Source organism: Trematomus bernacchii, unplaced genomic scaffold (assembly GCF_902827165.1).
Source record: "Trematomus bernacchii unplaced genomic scaffold, fTreBer1.1, whole genome shotgun sequence".
Classification (NCBI taxonomy): Eukaryota; Metazoa; Chordata; class Actinopteri; order Perciformes; family Nototheniidae; genus Trematomus; species Trematomus bernacchii.
Genome location: NW_022987564.1, coordinates 4,947,513 through 4,965,193, shown reverse-complemented (window position 1 = coordinate 4,965,193; position 17,681 = coordinate 4,947,513). Strand labels below are relative to the sequence as shown.

The 17,681-nt window shown below is 41.6% G+C and overlaps 3 protein-coding genes across 3 annotated transcripts; all 3 read right to left on the bottom strand.

Annotated features, from left to right (window-relative positions):
* Positions 1-785: 785 nt before the first annotated feature.
* On the bottom strand, positions 786-2,851 carry hoxa9a (homeobox A9a). The gene is made up of 2 exons (XM_034124311.1): positions 2,163-2,851; positions 786-1,789 (listed from the first exon to the last, which is right to left on the bottom strand). The coding sequence occupies exons 1-2, from the start codon at positions 2,713-2,715 to the stop codon at positions 1,545-1,547; spliced, it is 798 nt and encodes a 265-aa protein (XP_033980202.1). The 5' UTR covers positions 2,716-2,851; the 3' UTR covers positions 786-1,544.
* A 3,490-nt stretch (positions 2,852-6,341) lies between these two features.
* Positions 6,342-12,552, bottom strand: LOC117477615 (homeobox protein Hox-A10). Its single transcript, XM_034124331.1, has 3 exons — positions 12,509-12,552; positions 8,374-9,490; positions 6,342-7,342 (listed from the first exon to the last, which is right to left on the bottom strand). The coding sequence occupies exons 2-3, from the start codon at positions 9,230-9,232 to the stop codon at positions 7,068-7,070; spliced, it is 1,134 nt and encodes a 377-aa protein (XP_033980222.1). The 5' UTR covers positions 9,233-9,490; positions 12,509-12,552; the 3' UTR covers positions 6,342-7,067.
* Positions 12,553-13,887: 1,335 nt separating this feature from the next.
* Positions 13,888-17,129, bottom strand: hoxa11a (homeobox A11a). The gene is made up of 2 exons (XM_034125091.1): positions 15,955-17,129; positions 13,888-15,169 (listed from the first exon to the last, which is right to left on the bottom strand). The coding sequence occupies exons 1-2, from the start codon at positions 16,619-16,621 to the stop codon at positions 14,937-14,939; spliced, it is 900 nt and encodes a 299-aa protein (XP_033980982.1). The 5' UTR covers positions 16,622-17,129; the 3' UTR covers positions 13,888-14,936.
* Positions 17,130-17,681: the final 552 nt, after the last annotated feature.

The window sequence follows — 17,681 nt, the reverse complement described above, 5'->3', positions numbered from 1 at the left end:
CTGAGTTGTTATATTTCATAATTTTAGTGTTGTAGATTGGTTATGTCGACATGTGCCAATGATGGAGCTTTTAGCTGAGCGTCCTTGTCATATCTGAGCTGAACAGCAACACATCGGCTGCATTATTTCGGGCTTCAGCTGTCGAAGACCTCGATGTCTTTTTTTGTTTTGTGTCCTCTCGCCTCGCAGCGCTTTGCACCCCATAAAAGGTTATAGCGGTAATTGTCTTTTATGGCTGTATACAGCTAACAACATCCTCTGCCAAGACGCAGCTCCGTCCCCAATCCAGGAACACGGACAAATCCACCTTTAAGTGTGTGCGTTTCTATTAGTGTTGGTGTGTTTTGGTGTATGTGCTGCAAAATTGAAAGCTTTAAACGTTTTTTAAAACACATTTAAGATGTTATTTAATTTTATTGGGCCTAATTCTCCATAAATGAATGTCCAATAAATTGATATTTCTTTATTGCAAAATGAAAATTGATTGATGTTATTTATATATTTTAGAGGGTGTGTGTGTGTGTGTGTGTGTGTGTGTGTGTGTGTGCGTGTGTGTGTGTGTGTGGGGGGGGGGGGGTGATATCTAGTTGACAACAATAACCTTCATATTAACCGGAGTGCAACAGCTTCCAAATAATACTTTTTATGCAGCAAGCAATAATTTATAAAAAACTATAATTTCAGTGTTTAGCCGACGTGAAATAAAAGTGTGACGTGCATGCATTCGCAGATATAATTTGTTTTATTTAATAAATAAAGTACAAATTACATTTGTGAACCAAAAGTCAGACGGTCAGCAGACCGTGAGGTATTCATTAAGTAGCCTACAGTGTTTTATTTAAATGTCTCTCACTAACAAACAGTATGTACTTCCAAAAATGTTACTCCCTGAAATTCCAGCATCTAATGCAAGCAAACCTAGCCTATAATCCGCCATCGAAAAAAAGGTTATTGTAGGTAGTTGAAAGACATAGGTAGTCAATCGTGTCGTGTGATTGAGCTTCCATAACATCTTTTAATTTAGCATGTTAGCATCTTCAAGAGGTTTCTGAGGTCTATTCACCACCTACTTCAAAATGCAACCAGTCTGTAATACGGCTCCAATGTTAGATTCAAACTCAGGGTCATCAGTCATAGTTCTAAGCAGTAAGGGAGAAACAACAATAAAATTAATACATTTTTACAAACTACGCTCAGGTGACTCTGAGATGGACAACAAATATAGCTAAGAACCGGAACACGCAGCTAAACATCCATACACAAACGAGCACATGGACCAGGCCAACTAATACACTTTAACGAGGTATTAATTAAAATCAAAATAATAAAAGAACAAATACAAAACGAGTGGGCACCGTTAAAATTGTGCAATATAAAGGTAGTCGCATCAAACTAAAGCCCAACATGCTTTTTTTTTTACAGGACAATTAAGCCTAATAGCTTCTGTTATATAGAACAATAAGACAATGAAGTTTAAAAACAAGGTCCAGCAGAGTTAAGAGCTTCCACGCACAAAGCTCGCCAACAGCCAAATGTCTAAAGGTTCAGTCAATCCCTTTCGGTGCGCCCTCTTTATTAAACTTCTTCATCTTCATCCTGCGGTTCTGGAACCAGATTTTAACCTGTCTCTCGGTGAGGTTTAACTGCCTCGCCACCTCATACCTACGGTCCCTGGTCAGGTAGGCGTTAAAGAGGAATTCTTTCTCCAGCTCCAGGATCTGGTACTTGGTGTACGGACAGCGTTTTTTTCTCGTGGCACTCGCGTGGAGCCAGTTGGCCACAGGGTTATCTGGAAAAAGTGAGGGGGGGGGCGACATTTGTGTGAGGGCCCGGTGCTGAGTAACCCAATTCGAAAACAAACATCACTCATAATTGGACTCAGAAAAAGAAAAAAACTCTAAGATGAGAAGAAAATGGCTACACATGTCCAACCGCAGCTACACCAAATAAAACTATTTCTCTGAGCACACGGCCACTTGAAAAGCTGCGAAAGGTTATCTAATATAGCAATGGGAGCTGGGCCATTAACAGTCCCCATAAGGAAATGGCACGTTCAGAATGGCATCTGTTCAGACGCGCACCCCCATCACGCACCCAATCCTCACAGCTAAATGTGGTATAAATAGTAGACTATAAACATTGGGGACTCTGCAGCGACTTACTTGGATCCAGGCCTGGTTTCTCGTCAGCTTCTCCGCTCGTGTCCCCTGCGTGGACGGACAGTGCGTCCTTTTCCCCCGGTGATGCCGTCGCTACGGTTCCGTTGGCGTAATCAGAGAGCAGCAGCGCCGTGTGAGAGCCGGGCAGCGCGCCGTCAGCTCGCGCGCCTAGACCCTCCGGTTTGATTCCGTAGTGATGGGTCGTCGGTAATCCGGCCATGGGCAGGGAACCGGACATAGGCTCCAGCAGCCATGACTGATAGCGGCTATCTGTATCTGCACCGACCGGGCCTTGATGATGCCCGTAGTGGTGATGGTACATAGAGGAAACACTGCCCGGGAACTGAGCCGGGACGTGGCTCCATGATGGCCCGAATACCGGAGGTTTGGACGGGAAAGTGCAGGTCCCGAGCTCGCTGTGGTCGCTGATGGAGGCGGGATGCCTGGAGTGCTGGAGCCCAGGACCGGAGGGGTATCTCGGCACAGAGAGCTCCTCGCTCTCGGGCAGAATGAGGGAATCGACGTAGTAACTAGTTAGTGTTCCGGATGTCGACATGGCAGAGAAATTACATGTACGCAGTCATACAACAGATACATGCAAAAAGTAAAACGCGCACACACACACCACACACACATTCACACGCAGTAAAGCCAGCCTCACAAAATAACAATGTGGAGAAATCGAGTAGCAACTTGGCCCCACAGAGAACTACAGTGGGCTAGTAATGGGGAGACAAGCTGCCACGCCATTGGGTAGCAGTCACACGTGATCATAAAGGCTGAACAATAAAGGATAAATCAATCCCTTTGGTCATTAAATACTCACCCGCTCTCCTATAACAACCTCTAGTTTTAAAGCTAGGAATTATCAATTTATAAATTGGATCTGTTTTCTGTAAAACAGAAAATAAGAAAGAAGTGATGAGTAAAATAATTGCTACAGTATCCTAACCTGCTTCTGCTGTTAACATCCCTTCTTGGTTGCACAAAACTATACAGTATGTTTTTAGAGGCCTGATTTTACGAGGTACTTTATAGGACACGTAAGCACCCTACTATTGCTGCTCACCTAAACACGTTTCAACCACCACTATATTAAAGAAACTAAGCAGCTCAAGGCTGAAAGAGCGCCTATATCTCAAATAACTTTACAAAGTGCATTATTCATTTTATTCGGCTGTATCAGATGCAGACATCTTCCAATGGCCTTGTTCTGCATTTTGCATTTAACACATTTTACGGACAAAACTGCCAAACACCAACAAGTTATGCAGGTCATCTAAAATAAGTCTAAAATACTTATTTTCCCTCTCTCATTTACTTAAACAATATAGTTGTTTGGGGGCCTATACTAATTTACACACTTCAGACGCATATAAGCATAATGCATATATGATGTGTTTTTTTTTAACAATAACCACATTTTGTGATTTAGACAAGATATTTCCACATCACTGTAAATGTGCAGGCTACGACTTCAACAAGTAATGATTCACATTACAGCAAATGTAGTTTTACGAAGATATTGCAGCACTACATTTCCAATAGTAAAAATAAAACAAACACGAGATTACTACTTTAAAAATGAATGAGATTTTATTTGGGAAATGTGAATAAGATGAAAATTGAGCAGGAATAGTTCAGTTACAAATGTGTCTTGTTAGTTGCAGGTTTGGCAGTAATTACGACGTTAAACTATACACCAAATAAAACAGTTACTGGATATTTAATAATTGCATTTTATATAATGTAAAGCAATATTTGGGTAAGGGTTCAATATAAAATATATATATATAACTTGAAGCAAGTTGTGAAAATAATAAAATTCAAATGTATAAAGATATTAAAAATAGATAACAAAGATGAACAAAATATGCAGTATTGTGTTATTGATCCACTGAGTTGATTCACGATGGCCGAATATTTATGAAATAAGTTCCTAGTACTATTACTGGCGGTTCCCGGTTCCTCCTTGCTTAACTCTCCGTTAAACCCGTTTATTATTTACACTGCAGTTATCACTTGTATGGGCCTATATTTCGCCATCATCACCAACAACAAATTAACTCTGATGCCTGGGAGCAGCCAGTGCCTCGGTGTAACGTTACACTTAAATATAGCTAAACATATGTGTAATGTGGTGCTTGTGGTTTTCTCCTTTTAAAATCAAATGGTGCGAGCAGTGGTGGTGAACACCAGTAGACAACAGCACATTTAAAATGCATGTTGTAAATATTGAGCTTGTAAAATGTAACAGACAAATTAAATTAATGTTATTAAACAATGAGCAAATTGCGCACTAGAGGCGTTAACATAAAAAACAAATGTAGCTTTATATTTGTTGGAGTTCTTAATAGTTTAGCTGATAATAAATGGATTACAGATTGAAATAATATAAAATTAACAATATACTGAGATTGTTTTTATTTTAGAGAAAATGTATTCTTAACTTCATTTTAATGTGGATATTCCCAAAACGTTTTAACTGTGTGCGTATTATTATCCACATTATCCTAAACCTTTCCCCACATCGCAGATCACGTCTGCAGAGCAAACCCTTGAGTTCTCGCATATTACGCTGCATTTTATTTTATTTATTACCATCAAATAAACGGAGAGCTGGGCCAACACCCCACAAGGCCACAGGCAATTATCATGCAGGAATTGTTTCCACTCTGTTCTTACTATTTAAAAGAGGAGCAAAGACGAAAAAAAACGCACAAGCTGTCCATAATGTGCATACTGGTTGCAAGCTATCACCTCTGTGGTACTTGCACTTTATTTGGCAAACAGACATCAAACAACCCGAGGGGGGGAAAGGAGTGGCTGTGCGCCTATTTGTGCACTAAAACTTAGAATAGACAAACACCTTCAGAGGAGGAAAATACGCCAATGGCTCTCAGGCTGTAAACCTAAATCAGGGTGTTTTTTCACCCAGTTTACCACAGGGGCTATTCACTTCTTTTGCCTCTGGAGATAACAGCCTGTCTGGCGGATCTAAATATCGCCATAAAGCCCTTCCCCTCCTTTTGTCTGAGATACTATTGCGCAGCGGAAGCATCCGGTCTCACTGCCCACGGAGGTCGCTGTTGCCCCATTCACCTTCCCCTTCCCCTCCACTGCAGTGGTCGTAACCGAGGCCTTGTCTGGCGTGTCTGCGTCACTACTACTCACGGAAAACACTCACGGCTTTACCCTTAATCCCAAATCTACGACGCATACTGCAGTTCAGCTTTGATCACATTTTAAATCCAGCACACATGGCCGCGTAGGCTTATTTTAACGACGAAACCCAACTAAAGAAGTCTAAGGAAAACATTACAGGAGACAGGTTAAGAACATACACAACAGCCAGTCACCACTCCCCGGTTTATAAAATAGTGGGGTTTAGAACATGATTCCAAAATACTTCTCCACAATGTTCATCAAACCCGATCATCTGTATGTCCCTGATTTGCTTTCCTTTTGGTTTCGAAGAGTGGAACTGGGGCAATTAAGACAGTTTCATGTTGCAGAGTTAGAAATGGACCCCAACAACATGAAACTACCTAAACCACTCGACAGTCGATCCGGGCCTCAAGTGAAACACAATCAGCCAATTCATAATGCACCGTGGTCGTCGGTCCCGTCATCATGTGTCCAAAACATCGTCTGTATTAAGAAAGTACATCTGTTTGTAAACACTATCGTGAAGCCGGTGCAACAAGGCTAAAAATGAACACATTCGCAATGATAAATGGACTTACCCGATCCTCGAAACGTTAATCCCAGTATTCCCAAATTAATGCAGCAGGTTATGTTTTATCCATTGTATGAGTAGGCTACAGTTCAGATTTCTAGCTGAGAGCCAGGCCTCCTCTCCGTCTGAAAGGCTCTCCCACGACTGAAGCAGCTCTTAGAGGAGAGGGAGAAACCTCATATACCAGCCAGTCATAAAACTCTACAATAGCCGGCTGAGCATGCAGCTAGACGGCTTATAGCCTAATATCTTAATTATTTCCGATGGCCATTACATTAGCATCTACATTTGTCAGCTGGTTCACACAGTGTGCCCCCATTGATGGAGGCCATGTTATTTGGGGTTTTGCATTTCAAACAGAATGTTTTTTCTGCTTCTGTAGACTTTGCCTTTAGAGATATAAATACAAAAATACAGGCAGCTACTCTTCTATGCGAGCTGATAATTTATTAAGCATTACACAAAAAACACAATATGTACACAGAAATATACAATAGAAACATTCCTATTTCACTTTGCACACCTTTTTCGTGTAAACGTCCTCAACGTGATTAAAGATCCGACTCATACATTTAGCTCGTACATAGAATAGGCCTATACCATGGTGGACTATACATCTAATGATCACAGGTGAATTCTTCTTCTTCCCTTGTGGTACATGGGTGTTATATTCCAGAGTGATTGAATAACTACAAAATAAATGTATAGGAAAATATAATATCATGCAATTCAAATTAAAATAAAACAAATTAATATTTGTTTGAATAAATTTAGGATTATTTGCCAGCGGTTTGGGGAAAAGTGGAACATTTAAGCCACCTTCAAGTGCACAATGTTTTTAAATTGCGTTAATTTAACTCCACTGACGACACTATCCAACCATACGACAGAAGGGACAGAAACAGGTAGACGATACAAAAACACAATATCAGAAAACAATCAAATAAAACTCTACATTCAATTTTTCCCCATTTTCTTATTCTCAATATAGCGCACAGAGGACGATGCATCGACTTTAAGCGTGTCTGGAAATACAAGAAAGTAGTACCCCACAGTGAAATGAGTCTTAGGTGGACAGAGTGGTGAGGAAGGGTGTGGGGGTGCTGGAGGAGGGAGGGTGTCATTGATTTCACCAAACATCTTCTATTTCAATTTGATCACCTTGTTCATCATGAAAATCCGTAGTTGGATGTGAGCTCCCGGATCCTGTTTTCCCGCGTCATTTTCTTCAGTTTCATCCTGCGGTTCTGGAACCAGATTTTAACCTGTCTGTCCGTCAGGTGGACGCCTTTACTGATCTCTAGGCGGCGCTCTCGGGTCAGGTACATGTTGAAGAGGAACTCCTTCTCCAGCTCCAGAGTCTGATGCTTGGTGTATGGACAGCGTTTCTTCCGGCCACTTTTTGCTGTCAGCCAGTTGGCCGTGCTATGAATTTTTGCGTCTCCTAAAGAAAATGGCAGATACATTTTACGCACTGCAACATGGGGGACTGTGCGTGTGCGTGTGTGTGTGTGTGTGTGTGTGTGTGTGTGAAAGATATAGAGCCTGCGTGTGTGACACCTGCATATAATAGGTAATATGAAAATCGTTGTATAAATTGCTTTGTATACCAATAAAGCTATTGTGTGAATCTGTGTTTGTGTTTATGGTTGTGTCACTGTCACACACACACACACACACACACACACACACACACACACACACACACACACACACACACACACACACACACACACACACACACACACACACACACACACACACACACACACACACACACACACACACACTAGCGTAACATGTGTGTGTCCTTTATGTGTGTGTCTCTGTATATAGGTGTAGTTTACGCGTAAAGTATGGTTGCTTTGTTAGATTCATCATACTGCAAATGTTTGAAAGTCATCTTTTACACAAATCGTTCATTTAAAAAGAAAGTGTTTTGTGACATAGAAAGTGAAATAATAAAAAGGCATTATGGCACAGACAGTATCAAATGGCCTACATGAATATAACGACTGACTAGCCTGCATTTTACGCAGTACTCAAACGAAATACTGGTTCAGTCTATAGGTAAATTGTAATTGATATAAATGTAAAACCTATATGTTATGCATGTGAGACAAATTATCATAGCATCGTTAATACCTCTAGGACTTTTTAATCAAAACAAACCTAGCTTAGCCCTTTAACTTGCTTTTTCAAATTTTACGCATAATCTTTCTGGGCTTATTCATACACATACGTATACGTATACATACATCATATACTACTGATACCACTACAACTTAGAGAACAAAGACTTGGTGACTATAAATACATGCAGAGTTACCATGACCGTGAGTTGATTTATCACTGCAAGTCTAACCAGTGAAATAGAACTTCACAGGTGCCTTTAAAAAAAAACCCTCTCTCTACCTGCGCTGTATGCAAACAAAACAACAGAGCGGGGCCACACCTATGATGAACTGTGATTACCTTTGGTGGTCTTTGATGGTCTCTCTTTGGCATGCTCTTCTGTCTCGTCGGCTGAGGAGGCTTCTGCATCCGAGGACTCGCGTGCCTCGTCGCTTCCCGGTGCCGCGTGAGGCTGCAGGTCTGCTTTTCCCGAGGACACAGGCTCCTCGGTGTTCCTCCCCTCCTGCGCCGTGGCTGGAGCAGAAGTCGAGGTTGGTGGCGTGTTGAAGCGAGCGGGAGCAATGGGGTGTAGGCCAAAATGAGAATGGGAAGGGTTCGGCTGGGGGCCGTTAGTGTTGTAAAGTTTATGAGAATGTGCGTGCGTCTGAGACAAGCGGAAGTAGCCCGGCACAGGCACTGAGCCCCCGCCGCCGCCATCGGTAACTGTACAAGAACTCGAACCTAGGCCAGCTGTTGTTAACCTCGAATAAGTGAGATCTTCCGCGGTGGAGGCTTTAGGACACTTTGGCTGCTCATACAGGCAGTAGGTGCTCTCCTCCTTAATATTCTGCGGGAATGAGCAGGGCGCGACCTGGGGACCCACCGGGTGCTCTTGGTCCATTCGACATGACCTCTGCGCGTCCATCCACATCTCCATGCTGGGCATGTACGGGCCAGAGGCGGAAACCATGTTTGGAGGACCCACTTCGCTTCGCTTACCCATACCTGGGAAGTATCCATAGTTGTGTAGTCCGTAAGGCACTTCGGTAGCAGTGCTGTGAGGCACGCACACCGCGCTCCCATAGTGACCTCCGGCGCTTTCATTGCGGCCACTGATCAGAGAATCCACTAAAAACGCATTTCCTGACGGGCTGTCCGAACATGACATTATTGTGGTGTATTTTGGCGAAGGAAGAAGATAGCCCTTTCTGGCTGACATTTCTTGTGCAAAACATGCTGGATATGATTAGAGGCACCCCCCTTTCTGCCGTGCAGAATGTAAAACCAATGGAAATGCTGGAAGATGGGCAGTCCCTCCCACTCAGAGGCTACGTAGCTGCCGGAGCGATATCTATCTTGGAGCTGAGGCAGAGAAAGGAGGCAGCAGAGCAATCAGTGTTTTCCCTCACCTCGCCTTAGTGCACCACCATTACCGGGGGCGAGGTCCAACATGATGCAAAGTTTAACAACTGCATAGCTGTAAAGGGGGAAAAAACATGCATTTCTTTAATACATTCTTTAAACAAGTTTTGAAATCCCATCAAAAAATCACTGACTGATGTCTGAAGCTGATTGCTCCTGTCCTATATTCAAATCAAAATGTACCACACAGCTCAAATAGGTGCAACGCAGTATCAGCCTTTCAGATTTAATTTACCTCAAGTAGGAGTCGTGGAACACAACGTTATAATAATATTACCATCTCCTTTTGTTAAAGACGCTCTAAAGAAATACTTCCTTACATGAGGTAGATATGGCCCTAAGATTGCAAATCAAGTATGGCACTGCAGAAGCCACAAACGACAACAAAGCAAGGGACTTAAAGGTAATAAAATGTTTTAACTGTAGGTAGAATTCGCCTATAGCTAAATGACTTGGCAAAAAGCTGTTTTATATGGTGCATCCTCTGGCCTTAGGACAGCCTGCTCTTCCGCACTAAAAGCAAAGGTGTTAACACTAATGTAGCCTGAAGAAAGAAGAGTAATATCAGACACTCTTTGTTCTTCTCTTTTGATTTTCGTTTATGTTTTGTTACACAGAAGAGGACTCTGAATGATTCAATATCAAATGTACATCCTTGAACTGCCTTGTTGTAATCCATCAAAAAAAATCCCTTTTACATCAAACATAACCGTTTTTGATTGAAAATGTTGGATTTATATTTATTTATGTGTAATTCATTAAGATGAGGAACGCTATGCCCGTGCGTAAACAACGGCAAACCAAATCTTTGTCATCAAGAACTAAAATAATTTGACGAAAAAAAGGTTTTACAAAACAGATAGTTTCCTAAATGTTAAAGGAGTTTCTTCACATTGTAAACATCTATTTATTAAAATATTATGTAAAACCTATACACAATAACGTTTTTTATTAGAGCTCGTTACTGGTTTTCTCTCTGGTTGAATATTCGTTATTTAATGTCTCAAAATAAAACAAAGAGGTATTTTTTTATAAAACTATTTGTTAACAACATTTGCATTAATAATGGTTGTATTTATGGGTGTTTTCAGTCATTTAGGATATGGAAATTAGTTTATCTGTACCCAAAGTCATTACGCATGGGACAGAAAAGGTAAAACAATCACTTTCGTTCAAAGGCTGTCGGCACAAAGATGATTATAAGAAATGCAAATAAATACTGCGGCAGCCTACAACATGTTCAATTAAAAAAAATCAAAAATGAGCACAGTATAAGCATTTGACTTGTTAAACTATCAACGTATTGATCGCGGTGTTGTACGGGGAACAGGCACAATGTGCGAAAGGAAAGCAGACATACAAGTCATCCTGTCGGTCCAATTTGGGGCAATAAGAGCCACAATAAAACTCTCCTTCCATCTCCTAGTGTCCTTGGCCATGTGCACTCTATTCTCTCTCCAGGTTGAAGTTAATCTCGGCCAGCTTTGCCATTACCAGGCCCAGGTGGCCGCTAACCCCCTGGGTTCGTATACAGCCTGTTGTATTGAAATGAGAAAGATTGAGGGGAAATTCATAAATTGAGCCCATTTAGGTTTTCAAACGCTCCGTCAATGACAGCTCACTGATGTACACTGGCTTAGGTTTTTAGCGCGTCGATGGTGGACATTTGTCAATCGCTCCTGCTCAAATCTCACATACTTCAAATTATTTAAATTACTATAACATGATTGAAGGTTATTTATGTGTATACGAAAATAATACAATGCTTTATTTTAAAGCAGAGTGATATGCTGTAGAAATATATAAAGTAATTAGTATGTTCAGTGGGGGAGCTTTAACAAGAAAGGCCGTGCGCCAAACGTGTGTGCCTGTAGCAAAATCCCCCAGAAACATTTAAAAAAAAACAATACAATGTACATACAAACTAACTAACATAAATAGGTTTAAAGCATGTTTTCTCGTCCCTGCAGTGGCCTGTTGCTTGTAGGACATATGAGCCACTAAGGAAACTAAATACACCCATTAATTATGTGTGCCCATGTTACATTGTGTTGGCCTGCATTCACTTCATGGTGTTGTACTGGTAGGGGGGCCTATCGATATCTTCGTGTTACAGTTATTAATTGTAGCTATTAAATCTTCATTTTCACAGCTGCCCGGCTATTATATCCTCAACACAGTTTACTCTGACCACTGGCTTTGATCCGGCCCATATAATAGTGGCCGGAGAGGCCGTTTGAGTCGTATCATGTTCGTCCCGAGTGCAGTTATGAACAATAATGCGGCGTTTTATTACATCCAGCGGAAGCATTTATTTTTCACGAGAGACAAAGGAGAACGAGACTAGGTCCGCACGCATCAAGGTTCAGAATAGCCACTCGCACTGACACCGAATAGCCTCAGCGTTGTATCAATGACAGGAAGGAAAAGGAGACGCGATTGCTGCCTTATCATAATCAAATCGTCTCTGTTAAAAGCACTTTTCATATACTTGGCACGTAGAGGGAATAATGTGATTTGGGAGGACGCTAAATGTTGTTAGCGGAACCTTTGAAGAGGAAGGAGCAATACAAGAGAGATGCTCTGATTTAAGATCAGCTGCATTAGCTTGAGAAGAATTTCATCAATGTATTCATTTGTTTTGTAGCCAGCACCAGATGCTTACTGCTGTGCCGTTAACGTACCAACTGTATCCATTGTTTTTTTTAAATTAATAATTAAGGCACTCCCCAAATCCAAAACATTTGTGGTTAGACTGGTTAGTTGCAGACCTCTCCAGGTACATGCCGGCCATGCTATACTTCAACCATTAAAAAGCTCAAGCTCAGCTAAATGAATAGCACATGCAGCAGAAGGCATGGCACATATGTGTTGCCTTATTAGGGCCCCCAGGAAGACTTTCTCCACGGCACGGCCCAGTGAGCACCAGAGAAATGTGGAAACTAAAATACAAACGGCTCCTAACTTAAACTAACTTCGTATGCAAGAATATTTTTAAGGGATGAACATATACAAAGGTTTCCCTAACGGAGAAAACTGTTTAAGCTATAGACTGGGTGACAAATACGTTTACCTGCTTGCATTCGAGGTGAGTTTGGAGACGAAAAGATCCACGGCCATGACATTGGTCCCAATAGCGCCGCCCGGTGGTGGAGGTGAGTCTAATCCCAAGAGCAGCACCTAACTGACTCGAGGTGGATAAAGCACACGAGGGGGAAAAGCCTCCCAACTGAAGTCGATGTAGCGAGCAAGCAGAATCTTTTCCTATCCGTCCTCTCACTGTCGTTGCTCTCGCCTCCTTGGTTACACAGTTAATAACCTTGGGTCTCAGACGGTTTATTGCACTGCACTCCAATTGTACAAATGCCCCAGACTCTCAGACGGGTTTTATGGCAGCGTTGCTGCGGCAACGGGGAGGATGTCCCGTAATTAGGGACGGAATTCCAGCGCGCAGTAAAGGATGCGCGAGGCAAGGCCGGACTATGGCAGAGAGAGGCAACCATAAACTTCAGCCTCTCTCCCCGCGTTTATGGCCCTTTTGACTGTCATATATGAACGCCAATGCGCTGCGGCTAGCGCCCATAAACACAGTGATAACAACAGCAAATATGGCGACCCTCGCCAAAGGAGACTGCGGTTGGAACAGTGTTTCCAAAGCCAATCAGCGAAATGACAGTTTGCACACACACACAAACACACACACTACTACAGAGAGAGCAAGAGTGTGGAGCTAATAAAACAACACGATGTAGATAGCTAAATACTGAATGTTTGGCAACATAAATGTTATTGTGATAAATAATAATGGATATATAAGATATCAACATTGCTTAAATAACAAAGATGTATTTTAGGTAGAATGCAAACGTTGTAAATATCTTATACATTTCAAAAAGGTCCGAGACATGGTTCAAAATAGTTGAAAAACAACAGCACAACAATGTGAAAACACATGAAAGTCCTTGCTTTTTAAACTATTTTATTTTATTTGATCGATACTATAATTAACTAATTAGTAACTAGCCTATTATTAAATATTTACAGTAATTGAATAGCATTTTTCAATACTTAACTTCATTAATAAATGTATTACTTACTTACTAAAATAATTTACATTGTGTGTGTTCCTGGTTGAACGGTCATATTTTGCATGTGAGTACAGATTTACTCCATTTCACTTATTTTGAATTGTTTGCAACATATAAAGTCACTTGACTTTAATAAGTTTGTTGCAAGCGAAAGGTAATTCTGTTGTTATTGCGTGCGTAAAATGTTTCACATATGCGTAATTTGACTCACCAAATGTTCATATCTAATTTTTTTGGACACGCTAGGGGGAAAAACAGAACAAAGACAACGCACATTTCTTTTTTTCAATGATCTTTTCATTTTGTTTTTTATTTGGAAATATAGTATAATACACAATAGTTTGGGCATATCAAGCAATTGATTCAATGCGATGACCCTGGCCAGCCTTGCCCTTATAGCACACTTAAAAATGTAGCATTTTTTTTTTTTACATTTGACTGCAAGTAGCCTACCAAAGGATCACGAGTCGTGGAAAAACATTTTGTTATGCGTATCAATATAAGACTGAAGAGGCCCGCTGCATATATACCTGTGTGAATATGTTGGGCGTGACCTCAGTGCAACTCCACAAGGATCCAGCTGGCAAGCTTATCTCTCTGGTTTTGGCCTGCAACATCAATTCTTGATTGATAGTCTCCAAAAATCAAAAAGGACAACATGGATTTGGGTGTTGAAAGGTACGCAAAATATATATACTTATAGCCTTAACTCTGCAGTCTACAGCAGAGACGAAAAAAGCTCCTTTTGAAGTCAGCCCAGACACGGAATCACAATAGCCTGCTTGTAATAAGGGACTTTCACTTAATTAGCCGTGGCAATAAAGGAAATAGTAAACGAGTGGCTACACAATAAATAAGGACACAAAACAATAACACATTACATTCTCATCCATTCGGACTCATTATTTGGTCACACCAATATAGATTCAGTTATCAAAGTCACATAGTCGCCAACATCCTCAATCCCACTTTTCTGATTTTAAAAACAGAAAGAAAGTTTAACAAATCTTTTGATTACAAAATACACTGAGTCAGTCAATGAGTGACTGCATTTCCGCCCGCGTGAAAGGAAAATAAACAAGGCGTCTGTGAGTCACAATAATATTAACATGGGCCCTCGCAAGCACAGTCTTGGCGAGGACAACAATCCTTTTCTACATTTTCCTCCAAACAGTCTTCAGAGCGAAATCAAAGTCCACCGATTGATTTAATTCATGCTCAGTTTTTAGGTCATTCAGATCCCAGGATACTGTTGTCCTCGAACTTGAAATTAACCACTGAGCAATGTTGCTGCTGTCGCGGCCATTGTGGGACACAATGTTCACTGAGTCACAGCCGGAGTCAGGCGCTCTGGTAACGCAGGCAGTCCCACAGCAGAGTGCTGTGGACGCTGTGACGGTGTTGTGTTGATCCCTAAAGCAGAGGATTAGACGTATAATATTGTAATCTATCTCTGTTCAGTTTCTTCTCCTTCATACGACGGTTCTGAAACCAAATCTTCACTTGTCTGTCGGTGAGGTTGAGCATGCGCGACAGTTGCAGCCGTTTCTCCTTGTTAATGTACACACTGAAAAAGAATTCTCTCTCAAGTTCTCTGATCTGATATTTGGAATAAGGGCATCTTTTCTTGCGGGTCCTCTGTCCATCTGGAAGGCACAAAAAGAAAGGTGTACCGGTCAAAAAAATAAACATTTCATATTAGCCATGACAATGTTATAAAAAGATTGTTAAACCCTGGATGTTGCAAGATTACGCATGAACGGATTTCCTCTATACATAAAGCATTAAAAAGCATATTTCCCCATTCAAGTGTAATTTATTGTTATATTATATTACACTGTAAAGACTACCAAACCATTAATATTGGTTTGTTATACTATACACTTGGGCTTTGACCTTTCCTACCAAATGAAAACAACAAGCTCACCTTCAAATACATGCACCGCGTTTCATTAGCTAGTTTATACCAAAATATTAGTTTTATAGAAAATATAAAGGGGAAAATGTACATATTGGAACACACTCTATGATGGCTTTCACACAAAATCTAATGTATGCTTAACTTTATACCAGAGGCACAGCCCTCATTACATGCAAGTGCTCTTTTAACGCTTACAAACCGTGAAACAAGCACGTTAATAATACACGGAATTAACGCAGGTCTGTGTAACAATTCACATTCATAACTAAGTGCTTTTTGTAAACGTCAAGAGGTGTTATAGAAAAATCACCAAACTGATGTCTTTCACGGCCAATTTCAATTCCAAACACGTGATCCTGCAGTTTATAACAAAGTTTTGTTGGGGGGTGGGGGGTCTACAGGCCCTCTATAAACCTTATATGCTTATAAAACAGCATATAAAAATGTTAACAGCAGCGCGCAAGATTGCAAACTTTCTCTCATAACCAAGGCGCTGACTTTAATACGTACTGCTGCTGCTGGATTTCTCCTCATTGTTGCCGGAAGATAACTCCGGGCTGCTCGTCTCCTCCCGCGTCTCCTTCGTCTCGGTGTCCCGGCACGACGGTGCGTCCTCCGGGGCAGAGCTCGGCTGCTTGGTCGCTTGTTTATCTCCTGTGTAGCCATTTGTGGAGGAGCTCTCCGACGCATTCCCGTATGTGGTTTCATAAAACTGGTCGAAGACTTGTGGCAGCACGCCATTTCTGCCCACGTTCCCGTAGAAATTGGTGGCAGCGGATCCGGCACCCGTATGGTGGTGGTGGTGGTGGTGGTGGTACGCCGCGGCAGAGGCTGCGGGACTGTTTTTACCAAACATGTCCCCTACGACGGCTGTCTGAGCCGAAATGCAGTCCCGGTGCACCATGTCTTCCGCGGTGGGGTAGCCATGGGGCAAGTTCCCCCGGTGTGGCCATTTACCGGACGCTTCAATGGCTGCATAGTCCCTGAACGTCACCTCTCTGACGGGCTGGACCTGCGGCAGGTTAGAGGAGTAGGAGTATGTCATGGGGCGGGTGGACGGGTTTTGGGATAAAAACGAGGGAAGACCGGAGAAATCAGCCCCCGCCGACACGTAATAAGTGCAGCTGGGCAAATACATGTTCGATCCGACGGGGACTCTTTCGTCAAAATCCATCATCGTAGTTCACCCTCTGCTATAACTCTATGTTGGGCTTTGATTCCTCTATAGCCGCCCTGAACATGGCTCTGAAGCACCGTGCCTCCTGCCTCTTTGAAGCAGGTTCGCTAAGCAGACATTTGGAGACGTAGGCTGACGTGGAGAGCCATCTCCATCCACTCTACGGAGGAGGAGGTCACGTGACCACGCGGCAGAAATTGACAGATTTTCAGGCTGTGTATAAGTGTGTGCGTGCCTGCGTGTGAGCGTGCACGTGAAGGAAAAAGAAAGAGTGTGTGTAGGGGTGTAGGAGTGTGAGAGACGTGACTGCTGTGTGTCCTAATGCTTGACATTGGTGGTTTATCGGTATGTGGGCTTAAAAATGAATTCCTTAATATGCTACGTCAGAATTAGAGAAAACTCAAATTGAATGATGTTTTTTAAAACACAACAGAGGTATTTAAAATCAAAGCAAATTTAAATATCCCAGATTTATTGTGCATTTCTTGATTTGTTGTGCTTTCCACAAAATCTGCTCAGATAAAATGTGTGCGTAATTTAAGCGTTTTAGCTCTGCTAGAATATAAATGATGAACACGAGAGAAAAACAAAAAGTATTCTGCAAGATAAAGTGTCGCATTCCTACTTGACACTGACATTAACTAAACCAGCATTAAAGTGCTTTGATAACATGGACCTGGACTGGAGAAAGGAGACAACCATCTTATCTTAAAGCCTGCTTTTAGAAACCTCTTAGTCATCATCATTTGGTGGTTTTACAACATAGCATTTGGCCTAGTGGGCATTTGGTTATCAGGGTCATGTTCAAAGTAGCGGCTAATGTTTCAACTGGCGACAGCCTTGTGTTAGTAGCAATATAACAAAGAACAAACTGAAATTCTGACAAAATAAATACAAGATATCTTCTTAAAATATTTAGTGAACAGAACACGAATTAAAGGGTTCAAATGTAATATGAAGCTAGACAATGGAATTGTTTTGGCCTGTACAACCTCCATTAAACACGTATTTTGAATTGTAACGTTCAGATTTACAACTACATTTTAGTATTGTAACTTTG